The following is a 17,445-nucleotide window of genomic DNA, read 5'->3' on the forward strand; positions in this document are numbered from 1 at the left end:
AACAGCAACACTATCACTATTCTTTGAACTGTATTATCTAACCCTGTATTTGTTGTATCCCATTTGTTTGTTTTTATTTTATTTCTTGCATTTTTTGCTCATTATTCTGTTTGTATTTTTTAAACATGTTCAATGAAAAAGAAAAAGAAAAATACGGGTAAAGGTTACCTCCCCTTTCTTTGCTTTGCTCGCCCAGAGGATTTGTCCCGACCGCCCATGAGAAAATGAGCTACGACCGTGTGAGCTCAGCACACATAGTTATTTCCTGGAGACACATCATGGCTTGCAAACGAGCGAAAAATGGCAGTTGTTTGGATGTATAATTGTATGTTATAATTGATGTACAAATGAACACAAAAGTATATTTTTACTTCCTTCATCCGAGCCTCTGAAGAGCCAGTGGGTTGATTATATTTTCTCTGGAAATGCGCCAGTCTTCGCCAAACATTTCACCGACGACTGCTTCCTCAACTCGGGCCAATACAAAGCTGGACTTGCTGAAGGTCTGAAAATGTCCGGATCAGTACCAACTCTCCTCGGCTCAGCTACAAACCTCGGAGAAGTAAGTCAACTACCCCTATATCATCGTGTTGCTTTACTGTATATTACCTTGTTACCCTTATAATGTTGCTGTAGCATTAGCTCTACAGCTACCAGCCCAGATACTGTGTCTAATGTAAAGGTAGACGGCATCCGGTATGTGTGTGAATACACACACTGTAATGCGAGTGTTGTACACTTCTTTGTTATTTGTATAACCGTTCTGACTGAGTGGGCACCTCTGCAAACCAGGGGGACCACACGAGAATGGGCAAAGTTCGGCAAAGGGTACAGGCACTGATCTCTACTGCTTGGATACCAAGGGAATGTCCCGAATCTTTTACAGTGTCTGCTCACCCTACTACAAATGAATTCAACTGTCTTTTACCATCTACGTGACCGCAGTAGTTCTAGCGTTTTACTGATGAGGAGTTAATTATGGCCTGTTAACTCTTCCTAAATACTGTAATGACCACAGGCGAGGTAGTGAGCGAAGAAAGTCCATAGGAGCTTTATTAGATTCCTCAAAAGGTCAGACAGGCGCAGCTCCACCGGAACACTCAACAACCGGAAACCCCCGGGACCCCCCTCTCAGAAGGCCCGCCCCTTCCTCCCAAACCCTGTGACGCTACATTACCCCCCCTTCACAAAGTTCCTCGCCCCGAGGAATCACAGAAAAAACAGCCCCCAGAATAAACGTAACTTCCATTTAACATGACGCGCTTCAACCCCCCCCCCCCCCACAGAACAACAGGCACAACGCTGAACAAAATTACTAAACTCATCCTACAGATAGCAAACAAAGTCTTTTAAGTGCCCTGGTGGCCCCCTGGGCCGTCGAGAACCCTCTCCCCGGGCCTCGGGTACAAAGGGAACGGGGTCTTCAGCACCTGGGAGGGGGCGGGGGGGCGGGGGGCAAAGGGTATCGGATACAGGGGAGGGCCGGTTATCCCCGCCAGCTGGGGTAAAGGCGTCCGACCGAGGCCCCGCCGGTGTCGCCGGGGGGGTGGGCTTTGAGGCGGCAGGGCGGCAGCGAGGGGCAACGGGACCCCCCTGGGCCAGTGGGGAGGCACCCCCTTGGTACGGAGCCAGTCTGTCTCTGTGTAGTGCCACCCTTCTTCCTTTAGGTGGTAGGTGCAACCGGTACACCACTTCACCCAGCCTCTCCAGAACTCGACAGGGGCCCACCCAAGGACTGTCCAGTTTAGGGCATCTCCCCTTCTTCCTTTGGGGATTGAACACCCAAACTAGCTCTCCCACCTGGAAATGCCGGCCTTTGCTTTTTATGTCGTAATTCCTTTTCTGCCTCACCCCTGCCCTCTGCTGTTGCTCCTGGGCAAATAGGTGGGCCGACTCCAGGCGATCTTGGAGTCTCCTGGCATACTCAGGGCCAGGGGAACAGTCTGGGGCATCCGGCGGACGACCGAATGCCAACTCCGCCGGGGTACGAAGCTCCCTTCCCAGCATGAGAAGGGAAGGCGTGCATGACGTAGACTCCTGCACGGCGGTGCGGCAAGCCATGAGAACCAGAGGAAGGTGGTTATCCCAGTCTCTCTGGTGCTGGGAGGTGAGGATGGCCAGCTGTTGGCCCATGGTGCGGTGGAAGCGCTCCACCAGTCCATCACTCTGCGGCCTCTGGGGAGTGGTGCGGGTCTTATGGATGCCCAGGCGCTCACACATAGCGGAGAACACCCGGGACTCAAAATTTCTCCCCTGGTCGCTATGCAATGTCTCTGGCACCCCAAAACAGCTGAACATGCCTTCCAACAGGGCGTCGGCCACGGTCTCAGCTTCTTGATCGGGGATGGCATAGGCTTCGGGCCACTTGGAGAAGTAGTCGATGGCAGTGAGAACGAAGCGGTTGCCACGGTCCGAGCGGGGCAGCGGCCCCACCACATCCACCGCCACCCTCTCCATAGGTGCGCCCACCAGAAACTGCTGAAGGGGAGCATGTGAGCGCCCGGTGGGGCCCTTCCGTGCGGTGCAGGGGTCACACCGACGGCAAAAGTCCTCGACATCCCTCCGGGACCGGCCCCAGTAAAAACCCTGGCGTAGGCGTCTGAGTGTCTTAGCAACCCCAAAGTGCCCCGACCCTGCGGCTCCATGCATGGCCTCGAGCACAGCCCCCTGTAGGCCCTTGGGAACCACAACCTGCCACCTTTCTTCGCCCGTGGCCGGCTCCTTCCAGGCCTGCTGCAGCACGCCCCGAACTTGGTCCACAGTCCCTTGACATCTCTGGAGAGGGCGGCCACCTCCTCCCACGGTGGTTTTCGCTGCACCTCCACCCACTGCAACACCGGCTGAAGGTCGGTATCCTGCTCCTGCTGCTTTCTCCAATCGCCTCCATCTATGGTCTCCAACCCTCGGCAGATGACCTCCAACTGCTGCACCGCGGCGCATCCCTCCTCCTCTGCCCGCAGCTCTCTCTCGCGGGCCTCCTTCCTCTCGCAGCAGCGACACCCCTCGGCAGCGCAGGGCCGCCGAGAGAGTGCGTCGGCGTTGGTGTGTCGGGCTCCAGCCCGGTGTTCCACTCGGAAGACGTAGGCCTGGAGTTCCTCCAACCACCTGGCCACCTGCCCTTCCGGCTCTTTGAAGGTCATGAGCCACTGGAGAGCAGAGTGGTCAGTCCTCACTGTAAAAGGCAGGCCGCAGAGGTAGTACCTGAAGTGACGGACGGAGAGCACTACGGTCAAGAGCTCTCTGCGGGTAACGCAGTAACGCCGCTCCGCCTTGTTAAAGGCCCGGCTAAAGTACACCACCACTCTCTCTCCATCGGGCCCCACTTGGGAGAGCACCCCTCCCACCCCGACGCCACTAGCATCGGTGTCCAGCATGAACGGCAGCGAGGGGTCAGCTGGGGCCAGCACGGGGGACTCGCTCAGGGCACGCTGAAGGCTGGTGAACGCCCCCTGGCACTGCTCAGTCCACAGGAAAACACTATCCTTTTGTAGCAGCCTGTAAAGAGGAGCAGCCAAGCATGAAAAACCCCGCACAAACTTCCGGTAATAGGAAGCCAGGCCCAGGAAGCTCTTGAGCTGCCTCTGATTAGCCGGGGTGGGCCAGTCTGCAACCGCCTGCACTTTCGCTTCCATTGTGCGGATGCCCTCCCCCCCCACTGTGTGCCCCAAGAACTGTACCTCTCTGCGCATGAAGTGACACTTATCTGGATGCAGCTTCAGGCCCGCTGCACGGATCCGTTCCAGCACCCGGCGCAGGGACTCGAGGGCGGAGTCAAAGGCACTGCCATGCGCCAAGATATCGTCCAGGTATACCAGGCACTGTTGGCGGGGGATGCCTGACAAAACCCGGTCCATCAGGCGGGCGAAGGTGGCTGGAGCGTTACACAGTCCAAAACTAAGGACTTGGAACTGCCACAAACCCCGGCCTGTGCAGAACGCTGTCTTGGGTCTTGCTTCTGGGGAGAGGGGCACCTGGTAGTACCCACTGCGAAGGTCCAAGGCAGAGAACCAGGACGATCCCGAGACTAAGTCCAGGGACTCGTCGATGCGCGGCAGCGGGTACGAATCTTTTTTGGTCACCCCATTCACCGGCCTGTAGTCCGGGCAGAGCCGCCAGGTGCCGTTCTTTTTGGGGACCATGACGACAGCGGACGCCCAAGGACTGTCACAAGGCTCAATTACGCCTGCCTGCAGCATGTCCTCCACCGCTTGGTCACACGCCTCCTGACGTGCCAAAGGGAGACGACGCGGCCGACACTTGATAGGCCTGGCCTCCCCAGTGTCGATCTCGTGTAGCACCAAGGGAGTCCGGCCCACGTCATCCTCCCCCATAGCAAAACTGTCCTGGAACTCCAGCAGCAACTGCCACAACCGCTCCTGCTGCTGGTCGTCCAGCCCCTCCCGGTTCTTTAGCCATATCTCCCTCACGGTCGACGGCGACGTCCCCCCCTTCAGTCGTCGTGACTGGGCCTGGGCTGCTTGGGGCACATAAGTCCTGGGAAAGGTTACGGACACCACGGGCAGGGGATCGCTGACTTCGGGCTCTACTGCACACACTGCCGCCGAGATGGAACCCACGGGCGGGCCCGAACCTGAGCCAGTGGGCAACAAAGCGATCACAGGCCCCCCTCGGAAGCTCACCGTGCCCCCGTCCAGATCGAGTCCTCAGGAGAGTGGAGCTGCTACAGAGAGCTGGTGAAATGGTCATTTTCATTGCGTTGGAACAGCTCACCCGAGAGTTAGGCTGACCCGAGGCTGCTGTGTGACGCCGCAGACGCTGTGTGACGCCGCAGACGCAACTTCCGGGTAGCCGGCTTGGTTTGTTTGGTTTGGTTAGCAGGACGCTTAGCGTCGACCTGCTACCTCGGTTTGTATCTTGGTTTGTATCTATTTTCCGGCATTTATATCTACGACCTGTTCTGCATACTCTGTTTTGTATTCGCTGTTTCCCCCGCTGGAGCTCCGTCTGCATCAACCACGGTAAGCATGGATTCCGGTTGCTCTTGTTCCGCCTTTCTCATAAATAAGATTGCTCTGTTAGAGAAACGTATATGTCAGTTGGAGGATGAAAGGGTGGCGAGCATAAAGAAGACAGATGCTCCAGAAAGTACAGAGAAGAGACCCGCCAGGCGGACTCGTAGAGCTAACGCTATCGTTAGCAGCGACTCCGTCAAGGCAATTCTGTCGGCAGCACCACCTGCGAGGCAGAGTGCTGTCAGTAGCCTGCCTCGCAAGTCCTTTTCGGGGGTAAAAACGCTAGTCATAGGCGACTCTGTTACACGTAATGTTAGACTACACTCGCCAGCAAAAATGATTTGCCTACCCGGGGCCAGGGCTCCCGACATTGAAGCTAATCTTAGGGTGCTGGCAAACACCGACACTACTTTCGACAACATTGTAGTTCATGTCGGCACCAACGATGCTAGGACGAGACAAACTGAGGTCACAAAAAGTAACATAGCTAGGCTTTGTGACTTCGCCAGAAAGATGTGTCGGCATCGATTAATCCTCTCTGGCCCTCTACCCGATAAGGGTAATGATGAGCGCTATAGTAGATTACTGTCTCTAAATCGCTGGCTGGCACGATTTAGTTCGGAGCAGGGCTTTGGTTTCATTGATAACTGGCCCTCCTTGTGGGGCCGCCCTGGTGTGCTCAGGAGAGACGGCCTACACCCTACTGGGTTAGGCGCCTCAATTATGTCAAAAAACATAGACAGATGTCTTATCCAGGCGTGACTCATCCAATCACAGCACGCTGGGTTGCAGGAGCTTAGCAAACCGGCTAGCAACAGGTTAGCTGATCCAGTTTATCAGGAAGGTGTATTTATTGCGCCAATCTTATCAGAGTTGAGTGTTAACCAGACTCCCTCTGAAAATAACGCTGTTCCTATATGTACGGTGGTGCGGCCTCGCACTGTCTTGAGGTGTAAAACCCGCAGGCAAGGGCCGCGACCAGTATATCGAAATCGCACCATCCCCTTGATCGCTTCAGAGCTGAGTGTTAATCGGACTCCCTCTGAAAATAATAAAATGGAAGCACTCAGAATAGGGTTCATGAATATAAGGTCGCTTTCATCTAAGGCGCTCTTGGTCCATGATCTAATTGTTGATAATAAGATCGACATACTGGGCCTTTGTGAAACCTGGTTAAAACCAGATGAGTTTCTAGCCCTAAACGAAGCTACTCCCCCCAATTACGTCAGCGCTCAAGTATCTAGAGAAATTAAGAAAGGTGGTGGAGTAGCCCTGATATCTAATTCTAAGCTTAACTTAAAGCCAAAGAATAGATATACATTCAGATCCTTTGAGGTGCTTGCGTTCTGCTCCTCAGCTCCCCGACAAGCGAAACGAGTTCCAGACTCTTTCGTTTCAGCTATAGTATACCGTCCCCCAGGACCGTATTCACTTTTTGTTGATGAGTTTTCTGACTTTGCAGCTGATCTGGCTACATATTCAGACAATATTTTGCTCATTGGGGATTTCAACATTCATGTGAATAACCCATCTGATGCCCTCGCAAGGGCTTTTCTGTCCATTACAGATACGCTTGGCTTCAAACAGCTCGTCCAGCACCCAACCCACATCGGTGGAAACACGCTGGACCTCGTTTTGACCCGCGGTGTAGACATCTCACAGCTAGTGGTCTCTCCCTACACCTCAGCTTTATCAGACCATTATTTGCTCACTTTCCAGGTGGTGGTACCCTGCACCTGCAACGATCAGCAGGCTACTTTCAGCTGTCGCCGCATCACACCTGCAACCATTACAGCGATGGCAGATAAGTTACCCCGTTCACTTGCTCCTCTTTGTAACTATAGGGGTTCTGTGGACTGCCTTACTGATGACCTCAACGCTGCCCTGTCTGCTGCCATTGATTCAGTTGCCCCGCTCGTAATTAAAAAACGATCATTGAAAAAACCAGCTCCCTGGTTTAATGCAGAAACGCGCACTATGAAGCGAAGCTGCAGAATCCTTGAACGCAAATGGCGCTCGACTAAACTTGAGGTCTTTCATCTTGAATGGCACAACAGTCTGCTCACCTATAAGGGTGCGCTGACTACTGCCAGGAACGCCTACTTTTCCCGTATCATCAACTTGAATAGAAACAATCCCAAGTTTCTTTTTGACACGGTGAAGAGTCTGACTCAGAATCAGACTGAGACAGTAAGTTCTTCCATCATGGCAGGTGAATTCATGGATTTCTTTGTGAATAAGATTCAATCGATAAGAGAGGAAATTGATGCTTGCCGTACAGCTTGTCCTACACATCCTGTGGGGCAGGATGGGGTCCTGCCTAGTAGGATGGGGAATTCTGACGCAACTTTCTTGGAGTTCAAGGCAATTCCTCTGGTGGAACTTGAAAAGGTGATAAAGGCATCGAAACCAACAACTTGTATGTTGGATCCTCTCCCTTCCAAGGTTCTTAAAGAACTTCTTCCAACTGTGGGGCCTACTATCCTCTCGCTTATGAATCTTTCGCTTTCAACAGGAATTGTTCCCTCCAATTTCAAGGCTGCGGTGATAAAACCGCTACTCAAAAAGCCTGGCCTAGACCCTGACTTAGTCAGGAACTATCGGCCTATATCGAACCTGACCTTCCTGTCCAAGGTACAGGAAAGGATTGTAGCAAAGCAAATCGTCGATTATCTGACGAGGAACAATCTCTTCGAACCTTTCCAGTCAGGGTTCAGGAATTTCCACTCAACTGAAACTGCTGTTACAAGAGTTGTAAATGACATCCTTCTTGCCTTGGATAAAAATACAAGCTCAATGCTTGTGCTGCTGGACCTGAGTGCTGCGTTCGACACGATCGACCATAGCATTCTTCTTCACCGTCTTGAGCACTATGTTGGTTTCGGGGGTACGGCTCTTGGTTGGCTTGAATCGTACCTCACAGATAGAACCCAATTTGTGCTCCATGAGGGTTCAGAATCAAAACACTGCAAACTACGCTTTGGCTTACCACAAGGGTCGGTCCTTGGCCCATTACTTTTTGCAATTTATATGCTTCCCTTGGGCGACGTTATCCGCAGCTTCGGAATTAGTTTCCACTGCTACGCGGATGACACCCAGCTCTTCATTCCAGTGGATTCAGGGAACTCGCCCCAGATCCAGAGGGTTGAGTCCTGTCTAGCTGCGGTGAGGGGCTGGATGTCACAAAACTTCCTCCAGCTTAACACTGGGAAGACAGAGCTGATAATTATCGGCTCGAAGCGGGACCGGAGAGAGTTTGAGGATGTCTCACTGTGGTTGGATGGACTCGCCATCCTACAGAGTGCATCAGTCAAGAATCTTGGGGTCCTGTTCGACCCTCAACTGTGCTTCAACCAACATGTTAGAAGCATAACTAGAATTGCCTTTTTTCATCTGAGAAACATTGCAAGAATCAGACCAATGTTATCTGCAGCGGATGCAGAGACACTGATTCATGCATTTGTTTCATCAAGACTGGATTATTGCAATGCACTGTTCTCGGGACTACCAAAATCTACCACAAAAAGTCTACAGCTTGTACAGAATGCTGCAGCTAGACTGCTGACCAGAACGAGAAGGTTTGATCATATCACACCTATTCTCGCCTCTCTGCACTGGCTACCAATAACTTTCAGATCGGACTTTAAGGTGCTACTTCTAACCTATAAAGCCGTGCATGGATCTTCTCCATCCTACCTGAAGGACCTGATCATTCCTTATAGTCCTTCTCGGTCCCTCCGGTCTTCGGGAGCTGGCCTTCTTTCACTGCCAAAGGTTAAAAAGAAATCGGCCGGACAGAGAGCGTTTGCCTATCGAGCCCCCTTCCTATGGAATAGGCTGCCACAAGTGATCAGGGAAGCTGACTCTGTGGAGCTATTCAAAGGAAAGCTCAAAACGCACCTCTACGATCTTGCATTTGGAACATAGGATTGTGAAAACGATTGTGAAAATGCGAAGTGAAGACCACTCTGGTTGTTTGTGTTGTTAATGCAGTATACATTCCCGCTATGTACTGTTCCGTTCTAATTCACTATTCTGTCTGTTCTAGCATGTTGCGGTGACTGGACTGGATGCCTGGACTCTCCTCATGGTCAACCGGCCAGCACCACATCACCATTTTTGTGCATGTATTTACCTGTATGTCAATTATGGCACCCATTGCACTCCTGACCATCCCTGGAAGAAGGATCCCCCACTATGCGTTTCTTCTCAAGATTTCTTCCTTGCTAATTTCAAGGGAGTTTTTTCTTGCCCTTGTGGGGGCTTGGGTAAAGGGGGGTGTCATAAATATTTGACTTGTTAAGCCCTTTGAGACTGTAATGGTGATTAAGGGCTATACAAATAAAATTGAATTGAATTGAATTGAGTCGGCAACCTGTGGCCTTCAAAAAGTCACAGCCCAGAATACATGGGTCCTGCACCACTGCTACCCACACTGGCTGACGTACGTCCTTTCCCCCCACAGTCAATGTAAGTAGCCCCGTACCTTTCATCGGGGCCAGCCCCCCTGTGGCCGTGCGCAGCTGCACGTCAGTGGGCTCGAACCGAATCCACTCCGGGCACACGTCTGGTCTGAGCACCGTCACTGATGAACCGGTATCCACCAGGGCCGAACACGGCACCCCCTCCACGGCCACAGGAACATAGCATGAATCCCCGTCACCGAGTCGACCCACCACCATCGCCGTCCTTGAAGCGTCGATGACGTCTGCTTCTGGGGGAAGTGGGTCTTGGCTCCCCCGCCTTTGCTGACGTGGCCCCTCCGTTTCTGGAACAGCTGGGGGGGGAGCGGGGGAAGAACTGTTTACGGTCCGCACATCCCCCCCTGTGCGGGCCCTGTGGCGTTTCCCGGACCCGCGCGTGTGGGGCAATCTCTGACCAAATGTCCGGGTTGGCCACAGCCCCAACAGGCTCTTTGGTCGGGACGCTGTCGAATGCGTGACGGCTGCAGTGATACGGCCCTTATCAGTTCCGTAATTTCTGTCGCCCACGCCGGCTTTTCCTCCGCCACCGGGCCCCGGGCTGCTCCCCCTGCCGGATAACTCCCTCTCAGTGACCGCGCCCCACACGATTTCCCTCTCCACGGCCATCTCCAAAGCCGACTGAAGAGAAATTGGGTGCTGTAATTGCACTTGAACCCGCAGCTCCAGAGGAAGGAGGGCTCTGATGAACTGGTCCCGTGCCAACTCGCTCTGCACGCTGGGGGGCATGTGTGCATATGCCCTACGTGTCAGGCTCTCAATGTCATTAGCCAACACCCTCAGCGACTCCCCCGGCTTCCTGCAGTGGTTACCAAGCTCATTACGAAGGAGCTCCGGCTTCACACATTGTCCAAACCGCCTCTGCAAGGCCCCAACTAAGGCTCCGTAATCCCGTCTCTCCCCCGGTGAAAGCAGCAGCAGGCACGACAACGCGTCGTCTGTGAGGCACAAAGCCAGCTGCAATGCTTTAGCCTCTACTGTCCATCCCCCAGCGTCAGCCAGCAGTTCAAATTGAGCATGAAACGCCTCCCAGTCAGACCTACCGGAGTACTTAGGCGTCTTAACCGAAACGGCGGCAACTGGGACATGGGGGGCGGCAACTGGAACATGGGCGCCGCCATGTCTGTTTACCTCCCGAGCCGCGTGCTCCCGCTCCGGGCGCGCGGGAAGAGAAGACAACCCTGCGTCGGCCGCCAGCTTCCTTGCAGCTTCTCTCAACCCCTCTCTGGCCTCTTGGGAAGCTCTGCGAAACTCCCCATACGCGTCCTCTGTCCATCCGAACGCACCAGTCTCCTGCTCCACCTCCTCCTCTTTCACTTTCGGAAAAGACATGACCGACGCGAACTGACCGACACACTGAAACTAACGCTGTAGCCCGACCGCGACGTAAATCCAAAGTAGCCCTCCGCTTGGACGCACAACTCTCCACCCACTCCCGTCGTTTGTTCACTTCTGACACCAATGTAATGACCACAGGCGAGGTAGTGAGCGAAGAAAGTCCATAGGAGCTTTATTAGATTCCTCAAAAGGTCAGACAGGCGCAGCTCCACCGGAACACTCAACAACCGGAAACCCCCGGGACCCCCCTCTCAGAAGGCCCGCCCCTTCCTCCCAAACCCTGTGACGCTACAATACATATGGGGCGATCCAGGCCACCCGTAACCCGTGTTTTCACAACCCTCTACCACAGGCCTGTCAAACTCAAATACCCAGTGGGCCGAAATAAAAAACTGGGTCCAAGCCGTGGGCCGGACATATCAATATTTATTATGAACTTAAGTTATACCTATATTGAATCTGAAAGTGGCCTAAAGCTTAGGCTTATTAGCTATCGCAATAAGATCTATTCATTTGTAGGCCTAAACATGAACTCAGCCTTAGTTTTACACATACATATATAATCTGAAACAAGGAGTCTAACTCAGATCAAATTTCAAAATATAATAAAGAAGACACTAATTCTCATGCCTCTCTCATTGAAAATCCAAACAATAAGATTTATTTATTTGTAGGCCTAAACATGAACTCAGCCTTAGTTTATAAATAGATATGTAATCTGAAACAAGGAGGCTAACTCAGATCAAATTTCAAAATAAAATAAAAAAGACACTAATTTCACATGCCTCAATTAATATCCAAACATATACAAAAGTGCAAAAATGAAACCTATGCTACATTAAAGCTCAGTTTACTGCACTGTGATTTGCCCTGGTGCCTGAACCAGATACTTGACATCTCTTCTTCGACGCAAGTTCCTCAATGTTTGGGGTCAGGCTCTGAGCTGAGGAAATCCTCAGGACTGAGTGAAGGTGTTCATCAGTGAGACAACTCCTGTGTGATGTTTTGTTCAACTTCATTAGAGAAAAGTTGTTCACATAGGTATGTGCTACCAAACATAGAGAGCATTTGAGCAACTTGAGCACGCAGCTGGGGCATTGTGTCAGGGATGAAACGTGGAAAATGTGCAGCACCAACAGAGTCATACTTCGACTTGAGTGTGTCGCTACATTGGAGTTCGATCAGCTCCATTTGGAGGTTGGTTGGTGCGCTTTCCACGTCTACGGCAAACAGATTACTGAGCAGTTCAAACCTACTCTTTTGGGCTTCAAAGTCGGCAAATCGGCGTGTGAAGTCGGCGCTAAGTATGCTGAGCTTTTCAGCAAATTTTGCACTTTGGAACACAGAGACCTGCTCTTTCATAGTTTGGCAGCACGGGAAATGGCCCAGGTTTTCTCGCAGGATTTGCATCTTCCACAGGCGCAGTTTGGTTTTAAATGCCTTCACCGCAGCGTGCATGTCAGTGATTACATGATCCCGCCCTTGAAGCTGCAGGTTGAGCGCATTGAGATGGCTTGTAATGTCACACAGAAACGCCCATTCACACCAAAACCCTTTGTCCCGGAGCTCTGTTGTGTCTTTCCCTTTGCTTTCCATGAACTGACATATTTCCTCACGCAACTCGAAACATCTGTTCAGCACCCTCCCCCAGCTTAGCCACCGCACCTCTGTGTGATAGACCACATCACCATATTCCGAACCAATCTCCACCAGAAAGGACTTGAATTGACGGTGATTTAAACCTTTGGCTCTAATGAAATTAACTGCTTGTGTTACAGTTCTCATTACATGATCCATTTTCAAAGCTTTGCCACACAACGATCCCTGGTGTATGATGCAGTGATACACTGTCAGCTCACCTGCGCCGTTCACCTCCAGCATCTTCTCCCGAATCCTGCCCACCAATCCTTTCTTTTGACTGCACATCGCAGGCGCCCCATCCGTTGTTAGTCCCACAAGTTTATCCCAAGGCAGACCCATTTCATTCACACATTTGCATACCTCATCAAAGAGATCCTTCCCGGTAGTTGTGCCATGCATTGATTTCAGTCCTAAAAGTTCCTCTGTAACGCGCAGGCTCGAGTCAACTCCGCGGATGAAGATTGACAGCTGGGCCGTATCTGATGTGTCAGTGCTCTCATCCACAGCGAGGGAGTATGCGATAAATTGTTTTCCCTTTTCCGTCAGCTGTTGTTGTAAATTGGTGGAGAGCTCACATACACGATCAGCAACGGTGTTTCTGCTCAGACTGACGTTTAAAAAGGCTTGTCTTTTATCTGGGCACAAGACATCGCAAACTTTTAACAAGCAGTTTTTTAGAAATTCTCCCTCGGTAAAGGGCCGGGCGGATTTAGCAATCTCCTCCGCCACAATGAAACTGGCCTTTACAGCAGCATCACTTTGTATTTTGGCTTTAACAAACATAGTCTGCTGTGACATCAAACTTCGTTTCAACTCCACTACCTTCTGTAGCTTCTGTTGAATGTTCATATCCTTGTACTTGTCTTGATGTCTCGTTTCATAGTGCCGTCTTAAATTGTACTCTTTCGTGACAGCCACATCTGCTCCGCACACAAGACAGATGGGTTTGCCCATCATATCGGTGAACATGTATTCAGCCTCCCACCTCTCTTGAAAAACCCTGTTCTCAATGTCCACCTTCCGTTTAGCCATTTTTCTTTCGGGGAAAGCGACAGGTAGCTAACAAAAAGTTAGCTAAAAAACCTAGGCTACTTCAGGTGATAAACAGTATGCGGCTGCTGCAGTAAACATTCTAGACTAGAGCGCTACAGGTAGTGGGGGCTGGGCTCGCGCTTGCGGGCCTCGATTGACGTATACCAGCGCAGCGGCAGTGCATTGTGGGACTTGTAGTTTTAACGCTGAAATGCGATAAACCGGCGGGCCAGTTCTGATAGACATTAGATATTATCTGGCGGGCCAAATTAAATTACACCGCGGGCCGGATTAGGCCCGCGGGCCTTGAGTTTGACAGCTATGCTCTACCAGATCGATGACCTCCGTTACATCTCGTAACTTACGGTCTAAAAGTGTCCCCTGAACGCAGCATAATGTTATACATCGATCTGGTACGAGTTCACAGGTAGTGAGTTTCAGGTTTGACTGGCGTTCCAGGGCCACTCATATTTTCCCCTTCACACCTGATTCAAATCAATGGGTTATTTACAGGGTTCTGCAGAGCTCGATGTAATTGTATTGAGATGAGATTAACTTTTCAGATATATGAAATATGCAAACAAATAAATTATGTAACATCATTTTATCATTTCATAGATCTAATTTTAAGTTAGGATAATGTAATTCACTAAACATGCATATCTTATATCTTCTTAAAACTTGCACCTGGAATACATACAAAGTAATATATTGAGTACTAATTTGACCTTGTTGTCTCTACACAGGCCAGCACATCAAGTGCTTACATTCAGCCTCTTCTCTCAAGGGATGTTGCCTGCCAGACAGACCACCTGGAAACACATACTGTAGGCACACAGCTATCCTTAAAGACTTTGCCGCCCCACTTTACAAGTGAAGGTATGTACTTTCCACCTTGAGAACATTTACTTTTGATGTAGTAGATTCTAGGCAGCATAGATTCTAGGCTGATGCTAGACTCTAACTGCGCTAAAAAGCCTGGTCCTCTTTGGAAAAGCATCATGACCACCACCCTGCCAAAACACGAGCCAAACTTTGGAGTTGCATTTCAAAGATGGAATCAGTCAAGAGCCCAGAAGGGTTTCAAGACAGATGCCAAATGAGCTGGTTTATTATTCTCAAACATCAATGAATTCAAAATGTATAAATGTTAGCTGATCAGCTTACAGGGAAGGACCCGTTGTCGCTTGTTATCGTCAAAATAGAATAATTGCGCTTGTCTCGAATGTCATGTTGTGCTCAGATCATTTTGGGCTGGTGTTCGTTCAGTGTCCCCCACCTGGCCCCCCTGCTTGAGCTTTGAGTCTAGGGAGGAGGGTGCTGGAGGAGACATCCCTCTCCAAAACTCTGAATCTTTGTCTGCAGTACACATTTTAAACCCTCGGGCTCAATGTTACATACACAAATTTGAAATTGTTTATTTCGTGTGTACACACTTCCTCCTTTTATGCAAACAGTGTACCAAAACAATGACTTTGTCTTTTTTTCTCCCTCTGCAGAAGACTGCGATGCCTTTGGAGACCGTAGCACGCAGCGCGGCGCCACCTCAGAGAGTCTGGGTGTGGACGCCCCTGGCTCCTCCCACATGTCCAGTCACAGCGGGGAGCTGAAGATCCTGAGCGTCTACGGAAAAGGGGAGGGCCCACTGGCGGTGGACGGCCATGACATCCTCTTTACCGCGTCAGAAGTGGAGGCCCTGAACTCGCTGTCTGCGGACCACAGCGCGGCCAAGAGCCTGGAGCGCGGCGAGCGGCTGGTCCGCCCTGAGGAGCTGAGTGTGCAGGTTGGAAATCATCTTCTTATTCACCATCCAAATGAGAGGCTTCCTCTGTTACAACTCCAGCATGCACCCATAGAAAGCCACCCCTTTATGGATCAATAAGTCGTAGTGGGGATTAAAAACTATTCTGTGCAAATGAAAGAATGTCTTGTGTGTGATTCCATCTTAATGTGGAAAGCAGCAGACCCCAGCCACCATTTCCATCAAGGTTGAAGAGGATATTGGTGGAGGCATGCCCGCTGTAGGTTAGTAATACACATTGCATCCATGCAAGCAAACAACCTACCAACTGAGAATGTACTCGATTCTACCTACGCTGAAATGCCTTGTCCTCTTTTAAAAAGCATCATGACCGGCACCCTGCTAAAACAGAATGTCTACTATACAGTTTATAGTAGAATAATTTACATCTTCTTCATGGCAGGTGTCAGCAATACTGAATCCGTTCTGATTCCCAGTATAACCACAGTATTGGTAAAACAGGTGATCGGAAACAACAGATGACCTTGGTTGTGTCTTGATGACCTCCCCACATCCTTAAAAGGCGGAGACGTAGCGGTGCCTTCTCAGCTGGAGCCTTTGACCCTTGACCCCCCAAAGGGGAACAAGGGAAATGCATAATAAACAAAAAGATGTTAGAAAGAAAGTGTCAAAATCTACTTCTTCCAATACACCAGTGTGTACAAAGTACATACTGTATCCCTTTGTGCAAATAATTAATTAAAACCATTCTTTCTGTCTTTGTTTTCCCCTCTGAAGAAGACGGCAATGACATTAGAGACCGTAGCACGCAGCGCGGCGCCACCTCAGAGAGTCTGGGTGTGGACGCCCCTGGCTCCTCCCACATGTCCAGTCACAGCGGGGAGCTGGAGATCCTGGGCGTCTACGGAAAAGGGGAGGGCCCACTGGCGGTGGACGGCCATGACACCCTCTTCGCCAAGTCCGAACTGGAGGCCTTGAGCTCGTTGTTGTTGGCGGACCGCAGCGTGGCCAAGAGCCTGAACTGCAGCGTTTGGCTGGTCCGCCTTGAGGAGCTGACTGGGCATCGCGGCGGCCGCAAGGGCCGGCCCGGTGTCTTGTGTGGCAAGGTTTTTCCCAACAATACCAATATGATCGTTCACATGAGAACCCAACCCGACGAGAGGCCGTACGGGTGCGACCAATGCATGAAGCGCTTCAGTCGGAAAGGCACACTGAAGATCCACATGATGATTCACTCCGGGGAGAAGCCCTACAAGTGTGACCAATGCACGAAGAGCTTCAGCGAGCGCTTCGACCTGAAGATCCACATGAGGACTCACACCGGCGAGATGCCCTACAAGTGTGACCAATGCACAAAGCTCTTCAGTCAGAAAGTACACCTGAAGATCCACCTGAGAACGCACTCCGGGGAGAAGCCCTATAAGTGTGACCAATGTACGAAGCTCTTCATTCAGAAAGACAAGCTGAATCGCCACATGAGGACTCACTCCGGGGAGAAGCCCTACAAGTGTGACCAATGCACAAAGCTCTTCAGTCAGAAAGACAACCTGAAGAGACACATGAGGACTCACACGGCGAGAAGCCCTTCAGGTGTGACCAATGCACGAAGCTCTTCAGTCAAAGTGACCACCTGAAGTGCCACATGAGGACTCACACCGGCGAGAAGCCCTTCAGGTGCGTTTGATTCGCTTTCTGACTTTAATTTTGATAAATGATGTCTGTGTGATGAATAACTTAGTTCTAGGACACTTCTAACTGCAAAATATTTGTTTTAATTTTAGAGCTTGATCATGGGAAGATACAGGCAGCAAAGTTGTCAAGCATTCGCTCAATTGCAAATGCAAACTATCTTAACACCATTCAATTAGAGAGGACGGGAGGTATCTCTAAGACCAAGGAGAATGAGTATAAATTCCTTTAAATTGTAATTATATAAACAGGGTTTATATCATTTGAATACAATTGTATATTAAAGTTACTCTTGATATTTCCAAAACTATGTCATGACCATTGCCTTTGTTATTACAAAAAGGCTGCAAAGTTCACTTGTGAAATAGTAATAATAAATAATGAAATCACTTGTGCAATTGAACCCCACATTATACATGATTGTGTTCATTTCACTTACCTTTTCATTCTGTGTGCTTAATGCCAACTACCTCTTGTTTTGACTTTCTAATTGCTGTCTTTCTACTGCCATTATTTTCTAATTCATATC

General features: G+C 50.5%; 1 protein-coding gene across 2 annotated transcripts; it reads left to right on the forward strand.

Moving 5' to 3' along the window:
* The first annotated feature begins 244 nt into the window (after positions 1-244).
* LOC307074334 (uncharacterized protein) lies at positions 245-17,142 on the forward strand. Of its 2 annotated transcripts, XM_079734440.1 has the most exons (6): positions 245-562; positions 14,212-14,344; positions 14,965-15,248; positions 15,427-15,490; positions 16,005-16,901; positions 17,009-17,142. In XM_079734440.1, exons 1-5 carry the CDS (start codon positions 512-514, stop codon positions 16,859-16,861), a joined length of 1,389 nt encoding a protein of 462 aa, XP_079590566.1. In that variant the 5' UTR covers positions 245-511; the 3' UTR covers positions 16,862-16,901; positions 17,009-17,142. The 2 variants fall into 2 exon arrangements, with proteins under 2 accessions (XP_079590566.1, XP_079590567.1); XM_079734441.1 differs by lacking the exon at positions 14,212-14,344.
* Positions 17,143-17,445: the final 303 nt, after the last annotated feature.

This window comes from Pollachius pollachius (assembly GCF_949987615.1).
Source record: "Pollachius pollachius genome assembly, chromosome: 4".
Classification (NCBI taxonomy): domain Eukaryota; kingdom Metazoa; phylum Chordata; class Actinopteri; order Gadiformes; family Gadidae; genus Pollachius; species Pollachius pollachius.

Excerpts from the sequence above, each read along its gene's own strand:
- LOC307074334 (XM_079734440.1), top strand. The coding sequence starts at position 512 with ATGTCCGGATCAGTACCAACTCTCCTCGGCTCAGCTACAAACCTCGGA. Across the intron at positions 14,345-14,964 it reads GCCCCACTTTACAAGTGAAG|AAGACTGCGATGCCTTTGGA; the intron begins GTATGTACTTTC and ends CTCCCTCTGCAG. Across the intron at positions 15,249-15,426 it reads CTGAGGAGCTGAGTGTGCAG|CAGACCCCAGCCACCATTTC; the intron begins GTTGGAAATCAT and ends TGTGGAAAGCAG.